The 14,952-nt window shown below is 44.0% G+C and overlaps 1 protein-coding gene across 5 annotated transcripts in view; it reads left to right on the top strand.

The window, feature by feature from the left end:
* Window positions 1-13,022, top strand: part of LOC309521323 (semaphorin-4A-like) — a 29,856-nt gene extending 16,834 nt beyond the window's left edge. For all 5 annotated transcript variants that reach the window (XM_082203698.1, XM_082203700.1, XM_082203701.1 and 2 more), the window contains exons 8-14: window positions 809-948; window positions 2,441-2,610; window positions 3,459-3,609; window positions 5,732-5,921; window positions 8,802-8,917; window positions 11,304-11,461; window positions 12,481-13,022. In XM_082203698.1, the coding sequence (XP_082059824.1) occupies window positions 809-948; window positions 2,441-2,610; window positions 3,459-3,609; window positions 5,732-5,921; window positions 8,802-8,917; window positions 11,304-11,461; window positions 12,481-12,883 (1,328 nt within the window). In that variant the 3' untranslated portion in view covers window positions 12,884-13,022. The remainder of the gene's footprint in view (window positions 1-808; window positions 949-2,440; window positions 2,611-3,458; window positions 3,610-5,731; window positions 5,922-8,801; window positions 8,918-11,303; window positions 11,462-12,480) is intronic.
* The last annotated feature ends 1,930 nt before the right edge of the window (window positions 13,023-14,952 follow it).

Here is a 14,952-nt window from a genome sequence, read left to right on the forward strand (position 1 = left end):
GAATCCGCTTCAGGAGAGAGCAGGAGGGAAGGAACCCAGGGGGGCAGAAAGACCCTGCGGAAAAGGAAAGACAGGAAGAGGTGGTCTAGCACAAGCCTCTTAAGTTGGTGTAGAGGCGGGACCGATTCAGAGGGGACTTCAAATGTCTGACGTTAGAGACTAGGGGCTGCGCGCCTCGGTTGTGGAACCAATAATGAACTGCAATAAACATCCTTGTATATAAGAAGAGCTTGGCGTTGGTCTTTTGTGAGCTGAGACCTGAGGCAGCCGCTGACAATTATTATTATTATTATTAATAGAGGGAGAAGATGAAGCAGGGCAGGGGGGAGCCAAGAGGCAGAGATGAGTCCAGCTGCTGAAGGGCCATGGGTGTCTCCCCCTTCTGTTGGAACAAGCTCCCCTCCCCACTTGTCTCCCAGAACCTGAAGAAACTTGAAAAGTGTGAAGGAGAGTCTCTGATTGCCTGGAATAAACCCTAGAGATGAAGGGACTTAGACAGCTGTGGGGAGGTGAGAGCTTTCAGTCTCAGCAACTGCTTCATGGGGCCAATACTTAGCAGAGATGGGTTGTTGTGCTCATTAGGCCTGACACTTCTGTACAGATCCTGTTTTTGCTAATAAAGAGTTAACACCAACTTGCACAGTATGATTTACTGCTGGCTGGCTCTTGACAGTTAACAGGTTGGTGCCTGGAGAAGATACATCTCCTCAACAACCAGCATTCCCTTTGGAATTCACGCCAGTGGGGTCATGAACTGAGAGGGTGAAGGGCATCTCATGTCTGGTCTTTTTGTGGCTTCCCTCTGCAGCTGATGCAACGTTTGTGGCCTCCATCAACATCCCAATTGCCCCAAATGATCAGAAAATCTATTTCTTCTTTTCGGAAACAGCAAAGGAATTCAACTACTTGCAAAAGGTGGTTGTTTCGAGGGTGGCGCGCATTTGCAAGGTGAGCTGCCTCCAAAATCAAGGGCACATTTGAGCTGGCATATCTGGAATTGGGAAATACAGCTTCCCAGGAAGGAAATTGAGCCAGAATTTAATTTTAATTATGCTAATAAAATGGAAAGACCAAGCATTGGGGGGGCGGCGGCTTTTTCATTTAGAAGAAAAGGCAACAGTAAGGCTGCAGTGGTGGATAGACTCAATTTTTTCTCTTTCATACTGCTACAAATTTGAGGGCCACCCCCCTGAAGTAGATTCAGGGCCCGATAAATGAGAAGACTTCTTCAAACAGTATGTTATTCTCCAGGGGGCCCCAGTCTCAGGAATTTCATCTTCTCACGAAAGTTGCCATGACCCCCAGGTTTCAACAGGGTCAGGCCTGGAGTGGGCAGCCTCAGGCAGATGATGGTGAAGGTGGAGGGAGTGGCAACTCAGGTCGGAGGTTCTGTCTCTCTACTCCGGCTGTTAGGGAGAGGGAAGCAGACCCACTACCTCTGCACACCACTTCTCCCGCAAAACAGAGCCTCTTGGGGAACTGGGAAGGACTTGGAGAAGCTGGAGGGGTGACTGAGATGGAGCTGGGGTGGCAGAACACCATCCCATCACTGAGAACCTGAGGCTGCCTTTGTTGATGGGACCAGACACACTTACCTTGATGAAGCACACATCTTAAGTACACCTTTCCTGTAAGGGGAGAAAGTGCCTCATGAATGAAGCTTGCTATGCCTTGTCCTTAATAGCTTGGTTTGAAGGGCACAGCAGCTTGTTGAGACATCTTTGTTTGCTTTTGTCCAGTCATGAAAACTGGAACCTGCTTTTAAATTCTTGTAATGAGACTCCTGTGCCTTAGCCTACTGTCAGACCTGTGCCTACTGCACACCTGGGTAAAGATTTCTCTTTTTGTTGTGGTGTTTGGGGGCAGCAGCCAGGGCAAAAGTAGTTGCAAGCAAAGACAGGGCTTCCAGTGCAGCACTCTCCGAACAGAGCAAGGGAATCCACATAGGCCAAACCAGGAACCAGCAGCAAAACTGAGAAACAGTTCAAGGTCAATATCACAGGGTTGTCCACAAGGTACAACATCGCAGAGAGGCATAACTAGAGTTGGGAAGAATGGGCTGAGACTGGAGGGTGGTGATGGCACCAGCTTCTTCCCTTCCCAAAATCTCTACCATTCTGTGATTCTATGAAAACAGTCAAGCACAAAGAAAGCAAGAACAATAGCAGGATTAATAGAGGAAAAACAGCAATCGTTATTACCCAAAGAGCCTTAAGAGAATCCCAGGGCCTGTTCCTTAAGAGGTTGCCCCTGTCTTCCGCCCGAAGGCCAACAAAGAGAAAGGGGTTAAGTCTCACAGATAAACTGGACATCAGAAATGAAGATGCTGCAACAACAAAAGGGCATGAGGGCAGTGGGAGGGAGGGAGATCAGGAGGGGCCAGGGGAGGAAATAAGAGATGACTGGTTTGTCAATGGTCTTGCTTTTCCATCCTCTTCAGAATGATGCTGGAGGAGAAAAGTTGCTGCAGAAGAAATGGACGACATTTGTAAAAGCTACTCTCTCCTGCACCCAAGAGGGGCAGTTACCTTACAGTGTCATTCAGCACGTATTTGCCCTTCCACATCATGGAGGCGACACAGTTCTCTACGCTGTCTTCACTCCTCAGTGGTAAGGCTGCGACAACTCATTGTACCCAGGGCTATTTTGTGCTGTAGCTGCTCAAAATAAGGATGGAGAAGAGATCTGGCTCATGTCCCCTTTTTAACAGAAACCTGCCTAATCTGCACTTCCCTGAACAGCAGGTGAACTGGAACACAACTATCCTTTGAAATCTGCACTGCTCTGAATTTTGTAATGCAGTTCAAAAGAAAAAGGGGGGGGGGGAAGTGTGGGAAAATGCCCATGTTGGGGAAGTGTGCCTAGATGCCTAAATTTATGAAAGTAATGTACAAAAAGAATCATAATAGGTGAAAATCTCTTGCAAAAAAAGAAAATGCATCTCTTTGGGGAAATATGTACTAATTACAGACAATTTTTTTATGTGGACTTCTTCGAAAAATTCACAAACAGATATGGACATTGTCAATAGCTGTGTGTCAATCCGAACTTTTTCTGTGGTTTATTACCGTGGATTGTGGCATGAGTAAAGGTTGGCATAACTTCATATGAAAAGAGATCCCCTTTATGAACTTTTCTTGACCTGGAAACCGGAAGTTGTGTTAGAGCCCTGCATTGTGAGTGCCCTATAGTTGGCGCCAGTGCTTGGTAGTGTATGTATGAATACATGTGAGCGCTGGACATACATGTGGTTTCTGACACACACATTGCAACAAGGTGACAAGCTGGTTTTCACACTGGAAAAGTGAGAAAGCAACATCAGATTCATCCATCCCTATCTTGGAATCCATTCTTTGGTCCCACAGCGCACTAAACAGTAATGAAGATAAGTGCCTCTGAGCATTTGCAGAGTGCCGTTTCATTCTAGTGGTGCAGCTGACTTGCCCATCTCTTTGCAGGAAAGTGGGAGATCTCTGGAGCTCGGCAGTCTGTGCCTTCAGCCTTGCTGCTATCAACAAAGTCTTTGATGAAGGGAAATTCAAAGAGCAAGCCAGCTTTTCCCACTGGATGCCTTATGAGGGCGAGGTTCCAGACCCTCGCCCTGGCAGTGTGAGTATCGCTTCAAGCCCTCTTAGAAGGGTGTGAGCAGGGACCAGGTGAACATGAGCTTCTGGTGGGGAATGCTTACAAAATTCTCCTCCTTTCTCCCCAGTTTTGGAGCTGTTGTTTTTCTGGAGTAGAATGGGTGTTTTCAAAGTCCTCTTATCAGTGCTTTTTTTCTAGAAAAATAGGTCCCAGTACTCACCATGAAGTTGTTGCAATAAGTGCCACACTTTTTGTGGAAATGTTGTGGATAGTAGCAGAGGATCTACTGATTAAATATTATCCCTCCTCACTCATACTAGTGAGCTAGCAGCAGAGCACTATCCCTTATCTGGAAGCAAGTTGATGGATTCCCTAGAATCATATAAGTTCAACAATCCAGTCTGGCTTGTCCAGATTGGATTGTTCCTGGTAAATTTCCCCTTTAGTTCCCTCTTAAAAACAATAATGACGCGACAGTCTTCTTTTAAAAGTATTGGTAAAGTTTACTTACATTCAGTTCACAGTTTTGTCCTGAAGGCAGGCTTTATCTTGCAGTTGCAGTTGTAGAGAAAGGAAGTCTGAGCTAGGCTTCAGACTTTCTACCTTGTGGCTTCCATCCTCTGTAAGGATGAGCCAGCAGAAGATGGTAAAAGAGCAGCAAAAGAGCCAACGAAAGGAAGATGGCTTTGTGACTAGCCCTTTTATAGGGTCTGCTAGGGTCATGCCCATCTACCTGGTCACACACAGGGGGAGCGTGGTCCAGAGCATGTATGACAGGAAGTTCTCCCTGTCTGGAGCAACATTCCCCTGTGTGTCCACTCTAGGAAACAGCAAATGTTGTACAGTATTTGACTGCTACAGCGAAGATACGTCCCACACTTTTTAACAACAAAAAAGAGGTTCCAGTACTGTGTCCCCTTGAGGTACCCCCTGAAAAAAGCACTGCCTCTTGTTATTCTGGTAACTTGGTAGTAGAGTACCTGTTTTGGCTCTCAAATGGTCCCAGGCTCCATCCCTGGCATCTCTGGGCAGGTCCCAGGCTCCATCCCTGGCATCTCCCTGAGAGCTATTGCACAACATCCAACATCCCTGACCATGGGCCATACTGGCTGGGTCTGACGGGGGTTGGAGTCCAGCACGTTCTGGAGGGCACCAATCTGGTATAGGATTTTCCAGTAGAGAGCTAGAAGGACCAATGATCTGACTCGGCTTATCCACACTTATCTTTTGCTCTGCTCTTTCCTGGCACAGGTCCGCACTTAAAAGTTCAGTATCCAAGAGTTGTTGGTAGTGTTTTTGCCCCAGAGCTTTCCCTGCAAAAACCCACTCTTTAGCGCTCAACTGGAGCAAACGTCTATTTGGGGTTTTGTGGATTGCCGTTTGCTCCAGTTGAGCTTTAAAGAGCGGGTTTTGGGGAGGAAAGCTACGGAGCAAAGAAAAGGGTGCTCAGACATGGAGCTTTAAAGCATGACTTGTGCCTGGAAACAGTGGAGGAAAAGTAGAATAATAGAATCTTAGAGTTGGAAGGGACCCCAAAGTCCATCTAGTCCAACCCCCTGCAATGCAGGAATCTCAACTAAAGACAGACATCCAACCTCTGATTAAAAACCTCCAGTGAAAGAGAGTACAAGTCTGTTCCACTGTTGAACTGCTTGTTGTCAGAAAGTTCTTCCTGGTGTTTAGTCGGAATCTACTTTCTTGTAACTTGAAGCTATTGGTTTGAGTTACCCTCCAGAGCAGGAGAAAACAAGCTTGCACCATCTTCAGTGTGGCAGCCCTTGAGATATTTGAAGATGGCTATCATATCTCCTCTCAGGCTCCTCTTTTCCAGGCTAAATATACCCAGCTCCTTCAACCGTTCCTCATAAGGCTTGGCTTCCAGACCCTTATCATCTTGGTCTCCTTCAGTATAAGGCAGGGTTTATTTTGTCATTTATCATGTTTGGGCTTCTTCATCGTGTCTGTGTCTTATTTCCATTGTTGGAAGCATCGTGCCTCTAAATATTAGTTGCTTGGAATTTCAACTAAGGGGAGAGAGTGCTGTTCAACTCAGGTCCTCCTTGCAGGCTTCCCAAAGCATCTAGCTGACCACTGTGAGAACAGGATGCTGGACTGACCTCCAGCTCTTTTCACATTATCCCTGCAGTGTTCCATCACCCCCACTTCACACAACACCCACAGCTTCATGAGACAGCACTATGTGATGGATGAAAAAATTCAGCCAATCGATAATCGACCTCTACTGGTGCAGCCAAATGTGAAATACACCCAGATTACAGTACACGAATTGCATAACTCCTTGGGAAGGACCTACTATGTGATGTTTCTTGGGACAGGTATGCTTTTATGCTCCAGTAGTAGAGATTGAGTTATTTGTAGGATGCTTTCCCCAGCGAGGCTCGCCTGGCCCCTTTGTTACCTATATTTTGGCACCAGTCAATAACATTCCCCGGGCCTTTGGCTCATCAAACAATCTATGGCTGTTTAAACTGGGGCTGGGTTTTATTGTTTTTGTTATGTCTTTTTGTGTTTTTATATTGCAAACTGCCCTGTAATCCTCGGATAAAGGGTGGTACAGAAATTTTAATAATAATAACAATAATACTATTGAGCTTTGTGAACTATTTATTTTTTTGACCCAATAAGGGGTAAAAATGAGGGCTGTGACATTTAACTATATATTAGGCTAGGAATTGTTTGGATTGGGGGGCGTGTTTATTGCTGTTGTTGTATCTTTTTTAAACTTTTTTTTAAAAAAAGATATTTATTAGAGGTTTAGAAATTACAGAAAAAACAAAAAAGGAAAACAAAAAATCAACAAGACATACATTTCGATACATAAAAAAGGAAAATAAAAAACATAAAAACCAATACAACAATACAACAATAAAAAACACACATCCAATACTCCATATCTTTACCTTTCATTTGCTTGTTTCCTCGACCTCCTCACACCTCCCTTTTTGTATTCTAGTTTAGTTAATTTTTCCAGCAAATTCTTTCCATCTTTCTCAATTTTTGTTAAGTAATTTATCTTAACGGTCTAACATATTAATTCACTCAGCAAATCCTTGCTATCTTTCACTGTTTTCTGTCATTCAATTTACCTTAATTTATTTTAACCTTATCTTACCATAAAATACCTTAAAGCTTAAAACTTAATATTTATTTATACATAACTCCTTATATCATTTCTACTAAAGCCAAATAGTTTCATTCCAACATTTTTCCTAATACTCATTAGTTTTACACTAATTCTCAAAATAGATTTAAACAAAAAACAAAAAACTTTCTTCCAATCTTCATCCAACGTCTCTTCCTGGTTTCGGGTTATGTCAGTCCTTACTGTCCATTCCATCTAGTCCATCAACCTGGTGCTCTTGTATCCGAGGCTCTTAAGTCTCTTCCATTCCCCTTCTGCAGATCTTCTTCTTGTTTATACCTGCACTTTACCTTGTCTTCTGTTTATCTTTTTCTCAGTTTCTTTCCTTTCTCATTGAGGAATAGGACTCGGGGAGACTCCGACCCAAAAATATCTCCATCTCCCCTCAGCAGATCAGCCCATTCCCCACAGTCCCATTCCCCACACTCAGCACTGTAGTCCAAAAAGTATTTAAAAGCAATTTTCTAAGACCCTCCAAAATTAAAAGCCCCCACAACTCCAGATCCCCCCTGGCCCACTCCAGATTCAATCTTCAAGAACAGCGGCTTATGCTCCTGCAGGGCCTCGGGTCTCTCCATTTGTGTTACTTGAGGTTCAACAGCAACCTCCTCCATTATCTTCTGCACTTGCACTTGCCCTGTCAAAACAAGTTCCTGAGTTGGTTCCTGGATGGTTTCTATATGGGTATTCGCCGTTTGTCCAAAGTTTTTAACTGCAGCAATCATCAAATCCATCTTCTCATGCATCTGCTCCAACAAAGCGCTTGTCTTGCAAAAGGCAAGCACCAAAACTTCTTCTAAACACATTTTTATTCAAGGCCAGAGTCTGGTCTCACGATCCTAATCTTGCAGCTGTAAAATCCCCGGATCGACTCCAGCAACAATTTAACAAGCTCCCTCTAGAGGAGACAATTTCTATTTGTATCCATCTTTTGTAAACAGGTCCAACAAAAGAAAATTACTTTCATTTTTATATATTTTGTATCCTTTGATTGCAAAAGGCAACATTGGAGTCAGTTTGTTTCTCTTTTTTTTAAACTATCTGTCAAAAGACGTTCCATTCACAGTCAATGAACTTCCCCAATAATTTCTGTCTCTGGCACCCCTTTCCCAGGTTTGAGACGGTGGAAATTTATCTTTCTTTACTCTCTCTCCTGCAGGCTTGAACAATCAAAATTCCCCCCTTTTCTCCTGCTTCCAAGAGGGGTTTTAATGGTTATAACTGAAGGAAATTTAGTCCTTTATATGCGACTTTCCAGACTTTAGCTTGCAAATTTTTGCTTCAGTCTATTTACAAAAAGCGGAAGGCGGACTTCCTGTTTAGAAGCTTCCCGCTTCAGTGCCAAATTAAAATGTTTCTTAATCCAATTTTCCGTTTTACTCACGGGTACTTGTTTAGAGTCCAATTGTCCACAGGAAAAAGTCAGCGCTCTCCGGCAACGGCTGTGCGGCTTCACTCCGTAAAAGTAGCAGTCGATTCAAAACACCGTGCCGCTCACCCCACGTCGCTTCGGATCCCCTAAAAGGGCTTTCCCTGCGAGTAGGGGAGGCGCTCCTGGTGTCAGCCAAATCCCACGTTACCAGGCTTGCTTTTTTTTTAAACTTATAACTGATGTGGCAATTGTAAAATCTCATGTGCTTTGGTGTTTCGTTTCTTGTTCATGACTACTTTTGTTCTGTTTTGCCGTTATGTAATTTTTATATATATTATAAGTCGCCTTGAGCATGGTTTTAACTTAGGAAAGAGGCATGCAAATAAAACGATAGATTGATTGATGAGGCGGAATGAATCGATCACAAATTTTTCAATTTAAAAAAGTAGAAATCTCAGAGGCTGACTACCTGTCACCTGCCACAGGTGAACCTCCAAAAGCAGAAGTGAGAATGAACTGCAGGCAGAGTGGAGTTCAGCTTCCCTCACCTGCTTGTCTCCTTAGCTCTCATAACTGGACTCCCACCACACATTTGAGGAGGGCAGGCCTGTATTTCAACGAACTGTTCCGCCACCATCGTATCTAATTTGACACCTCGGCATCTTCCCTTACTTTCCACAGACCAGGGCATCATTCACAAAGCAGTGATCGTTGGCAACGAGGCATACATTATTGAGGAGATCCTGATGTTTGTGAGGCCGGAGGCGATCCGGAGTCTGCTGCTTTCTCCTGAAGAGGTAGGAAAGCTCTGCTGGCTAGAGACTGGAGCTGCGAGCTTTTAAAAGGCTGTAGCTCAGCCGCAGAGCATCTGCTTTGCATACAGAAGGTTTTTGGTTCAATCCCCAGTAGGGCAGGCAATGTCCCCTGTCTGAGACCCTGGAGAATTTCTGCCAGCCAGGGGTAGCAATAGTGAGCTAGATGAGCCCAGTGGTTTGATGAGGTATTATTAGGCAGCTTCCTCTTTATATAAGTTCTTGATCCAAAAACCATTGGGAGTAGAAAGTACTTTATTTGTGGTGAATTGACACAATGCTTCATGTGCAGAAGGCCCCAAGTTCAGTTTCCAGCACCTCCACCTCCAGTTAGGACTGGGAAAAGATTTCTGACTGAAATCCTAGGGAGCTGATTCCCAAGCAGTCAAGAGACTTCTGTGTTCATGGTGAGTTCTGGCACCTCTTTTCCTAGAAAAAGGAGCAGTGTGTGTGTGTGTGTGTGTGTGTGTATACGTGTATGTATTAGTTACCTTATTGAGAGATTGGGGTTTTGTTGGGCAGAGTACGGTGCCCTGACTCCTTGCCCTGCTGCCAAACACACACATCTGCCTTTTTAAAATAATAATAATAATAAGATTAGTTTTCCATTAAAAACATCCAATTAATAACAAATCAAATCCAGTCATAATCCAAATCAAGAAAAAACAACACCAAATTACAATCCGGATTATTAATTATTAAATTTCAAATGGACTTCCCATATTCTGGACTTCTGAAGCAATCATCTCACACAATTATATTTTCTGCTTTCTTCTTGTTCTCATATTTTTCACATTCCAATCTTAAACTCTCTCAAAGTCCTCAGTCCCTGGCTGATCGAGTCTCATCATGTTAAACAGCCATGTATCTGCCGAGTACAGTATATATATATATATATATATGTATATATATATATATATATACATACACACACACACACACACACACACACACACACACACTCCTTCTGTCCATTTGTCAGTGCAGCTTTTCCTGACTCCACTCTTATCTCCCAGTCTGGGCTGTTGTCTAAGCCTGCTGCTTGAAGTTTAATGACCCAGTATTCCAAAGTTGTTAAGTTGTTAAGCATACTGTTCACTAACATATGTAGCAATGAAGATATAAATCATTTGGTGATTGATCAGCTTTTCCAGGGACCACTCAGACCCACCTCTGGGCCCTGGAGGGGGGCTGCTAGATGCCCGCTTCGCCTTCTCTCTTGCCCATGATGAAGAAAAGCATGCAAACAGATTCACTGTATATTGTGGGACATTTCCCAAATTATTGTCTCAGATTGTTGCAGAATCAGCCAACAAATGTTTCCTACTCCCTCGAAAAAGGGAGTAATTCGCTCTTTTTTATCCTGCGTGAGAGCTAGCAAACGCCATCTTGGCCGCTCCTTTATCTTTTGTCAAGTCCGATTAAAACTGTGCAGCTGAATAATTAATAGTGAACAGATATCCACCTGTACTCCATTTAAAAATTAGATCTCTCTAATGAGGTTCAGCACATAAAAGCAAATGTAGATATAAAGAAAGTATGTACCGATCACCTCCGTAAATCAAGACACTATGATGAGAATCTCTTTGAAGTCCAAACTTAAACACCACCAACTGTGCAGTTCTGCAGATTGTTTCCTTTTTCTCCTTCAGTCCAGAATATGCCTGTTTTTGGTCAAATCTTATTAATTTTTTAAGAAACAGGTGTCCTTGCATGTAGGAGTGGCTCTGGAGAGTGCCAGCCATGCTGTGCTCTTAGACCCAACGCCCCTACCGCTTGCACCTTGATGCGAGCCGACAGATCACGGGCTATCTGTGTGTCTGTGAGACAGTCCTCCCCCACCCTGGGGAGTCTGCCAGGGCTAATTACTCCCATATTAGCCCTGGGTTACTGGCACGGCTGGGGTCCATTCGTGTGGGAGGCAGCCATTTCCCACAGCAGAAAGCCGGAAGTTGCAAACACACACCTCTGTCTAACTCACACTGATGTTTTGTCAGGCAGGGCCAAAACGCCTCCCTGTAGCTTGTAGTTAAATGTTTATATAACTACATTTTGATTTGACTTTTTAAAGCCTGGTGCCTGTTGTTACGATGACTCCCACAACTTAATTACCGTATTTTTTGCACCATAACACTCACTTTTTTCCTCCTAGAAAGTAAGGGGAAATGTCTGTGCGTGTTATGGAGGGAATGCCTATGGGTGGCATGCCTACGGATTTTCCTCCTCTAAAAACTACGTGCGTGTTATGGTCGGGTGCGTGTTATAGAGCGAAAAATACGGTATATACCAGATGCGGAAGGATGACCTTTGGCCTGTCATCCTTTAATGGGTTCCAAATATTAATGGAACATCTCTGTCTGTGCATTGTCAGGGAATCCTGCATGTGGGCCATGGCAAAGGAGTCCTTCAAATATCAATGGCCAACTGTGGCATTCACAAAAGCTGTACCGACTGCATTGCAGCGCGAGATCCATACTGTGCCTGGAACGGACACAGGTGCAAAGAAATCCAAATCTCCAATACTGACAGGTAAGTATTTGTAAGCTAGAGAGCACTCTGTGAAAGCACATAGAAGGGTTAAGGATAGCTCAGTCAGTACAGCATGAGACTCTTAATCTCAGGGTTGTGGGTTCGAGCCCCACCTAGGGCAAAAATTCCTGCCTTGCAAGGGGTTCGACTAGATGATCTTCGTGGTCCCTTTCAACTCAATGATTCTATGAAAGGATGAGTTCCTTAGTGGGGATGGGGAGTTGTGGAATTTGGTTTGAGTTGCAAATAAATGCAAACCTACCTTATGTGCACTTCAGTTCACAAGGTGATTTGAAATGCAGCTGTCTTCGGATTCTGCGGTGCTGCACACAAAAATTGTTCCAGTTACAGATAGGTAGCCGTGTTGGTCTGCCATAGTCAAAATAAAAAAATTCCTTCCAGTAGCACCTTAAAGACCAACTAAGTTAGTTCTTGGTATGAGCTTTCGTGTGCATGCACACTTCTTCAGATACACATTGTTGTAATAGTGAAATTACAACAATTTCAACAATTTCACAATTACAATTTCAACAATTTCACAATTACAATTTCAACAATTTCACAATTACAACAACAAAATTGTTGTAATAGTGAAAATAATGTACTGTAATTCATTAGATTAGGAGATTTGGGGGGGTGCATAGATTAAGCACAATTGCCTACAAAAAATGCAAGTTGGGTGCAATGTACATGGAACTGTATGAATTTTCATGCAGACCTTAAAACTGGAAAACACTAAACAGATTATTCCATCCTTTCCTCACACTGAAACCCACACCATACATTTAAAGCATCACTTTAACAGACAAGGATAATCCTGGGAAGAGATGTGTGTTAAGGGTGCTGGGAACCTTAGGTCAATGAAGTCAGGACCTGTAACAAACTACGGTTCACAGGAATCTTTGGGGGAAGCCTTGACTTAAAGTGGAATAAGACTACTTGAAAAGTATAATGTGAATGTGACCTTGCTATGGTCCAGCAAGGCGGTTCTTACTTTCCTGGGTCCTTCCTTTCCTTAGGGATAGCTTGAAGCAGGATATTGAGGGAGGAAGGCCAGAAATTGGGTGCAGCAGAAGCAGCAGAAGCAGCAGCAGCAGAGCTTCCCCAAGCTCAATTACTGTGGTGGTTGTGATGACCTTGGTTTTCTTCTCCTTCCCTGACAATCTGAAAATGGAAGGGCCGGGATGCAGGAGCCTCTCTAAAGCCAATAAAGCATCAGGTCAAGAGAAACTCCTGCTTCGTGACAGCCAGAGCCTTCCACAAGGCAGCCTTTGCCAGGAAGCTGCCAACAGCTCTAAGATCTGCTGTGTCAAAGGTGGTGGTGGATCCTTTCAGAACATCCTGGCTAAAAACAACTGCTTGGACTTCGACCTGGCATATGGGGAAGACTCCAGAGGCGTTGTGGCAGTAGAGGGAATCTAACCTGGTCCACCTTCATCCCCCTGCAGGAGCAACCTTTTGAGATCACAGCAGCTCACCACAGGCAACCAAACAAAGATCTTGCCACTATTGTGATGCTGTTCTCAAGCACCACAAAAGTAAACATGCTGTTACCTCTTGATTTCAAGTTTTCCTTGTCCCCTTTTCTCTACAACGCCATGGGAAAGCCAGGTTGTGCAGCTTGCTGAATCCCTCTCACTTGTTCAGGTCCCTGTCCTCACCTCCATAGATTGACTCACAACCCAAATCCATAGATCTCTCTGTTAAATGTTTGCCTAAATCCTAAAAACAAATGGAATACCAACGCCAATCCCTGATCTTCAGAGCTTTCCAGGTTGGAGATGCTCAGGAATGAAGGTGAAGGATGCTTGTGGGTAAATCAGGGCTGGGAGGCAGATTTTAAGCTACCAACAATTCAAGGGCAGATACAGGAGGGCAAATTAGCAACACGATGTGCAGCCTGCAAAACCAGCCCCATTGTTAGGCAGCTCTACCATAACGGAAAGTGAGGTCGGAGTCTAGGGGTGCAAGTGGGGGCAGCAGAGCAGGACATTGGCAGGCCCAACCCAAAGGGAATGATTTCTTCTGTGTAAGATTACCTGGAGTTATTATCATGCCTGAGTTGGTTCCCAGTTTGTCTTCATAACTGAGCCATTCCTATGCCTGATCTGGTTCATGTGGTCTTGGGCCCTTCTGTTATGGGCTTCAGATATTTGTGGGGGTGGCAGGGAGGTGAAGAGAGGAGTGCAGGTTCATACTTTGCCTGCTTTAAATTAAAAAATAAAGCGGAGGTGAAGGTCAGCCAGCATGGCCACTTTGGACTTCAATTTGCATCACCCACCTGATGCCGTAGCATCACTCTATTGTTGAATCAACTGCAGATTGTTCTCTCTCTCTCTAGTCGGGACGGGGGAGAAATTTGGTTCAGTTTGCATTTAAAGCCGAATCTATCAGATTTGCATTTTCCAGAACGAAAACACAAATCCACGCTTTTCCAATACTTTCTGCCATTAGGAAAAATGGAGAAATGCACTTAAAATGCACAGTGAGGTCAATGACTGATCAACAAGATGTACAGCCACCACACAAGCAAATCCCATGAATGCTCAGAGGCTGACCCAAAGGACTCGCTGCTACGTCATAATTGCTTTGGACAACAGATGGTTGCCACAGGATCTCCTAAATCCAAGGGTGTTGCCATTGTTTTACATTCCCAACTTGCTTTCAAAGCTCATTAGACTCTCAAAGACACCAGCAGAAATTTTGTCAAAGTGCTTTTACAAGAAGCTCACCTACTAACACCGGGCTCAATATATGCACCCAATTCCATACAGTTAAAATCCCTGCACAATCTTTTTCAGCGTTTATGAGACTTTATATCCAGTGATCTGATTCTTGGAGGAGTCTTGAACTGGATTGTGTGAGGAATTAAGTAAACTAAGTAGCTGCGCCTGATTTAAACAGCATATTCCATTTTCAGAATCTGAACCTTTTGGTTTCAGATTTGCCAGTCATTTTGTGCGTGCTGAATTGTTGATGTTAGCATTGTTGTCCCATCATGACCCCAGTTTAGACATCTTATTATAATCCTCCGAAACGTGTCCAGAAGAGGGCAACCAAAATGGTCAAAGGCCTGGAAACGATGCTTTATGAGGAACGGCTAAGGGAGCTGGGCATGTTTAGCCTGGAGAAGAGGAGGTTAAGGGGTGATATGATAGCCATGTTCAAATATATAAAAGGATGTCACATAGAGGAGGGAGGAAGGTTGTTTTTTGCTGCTCCAGAGAAGCGGACACGGAGCAATGGATCCAAACTACAAGAAAGAAGATTCCACCTAAACATTAGGAAGAACTTCCTGACAGTGGGAGCTGTTCGACAGTGGAATTTGCTGCCAAGGAGTGTGGTGGAGTCTCCTCTTTTGGAGGTCTTTAAGCAGAGGCTTGGCAACCATATGTCAGGAGTGCTCTGATGGTGTTTCCTGCTTGGCAGGGGGTTGAACTCGATGGCCCTTGTGGTCTCTTCCAACTCTATGATTCTAGGATTCTATGGCT

Source organism: Podarcis vaucheri (assembly GCF_965113315.1).
Source record: "Podarcis vaucheri genome assembly, chromosome: 16".
NCBI lineage: Eukaryota > Metazoa > Chordata > Lepidosauria > Squamata > Lacertidae > Podarcis > Podarcis vaucheri.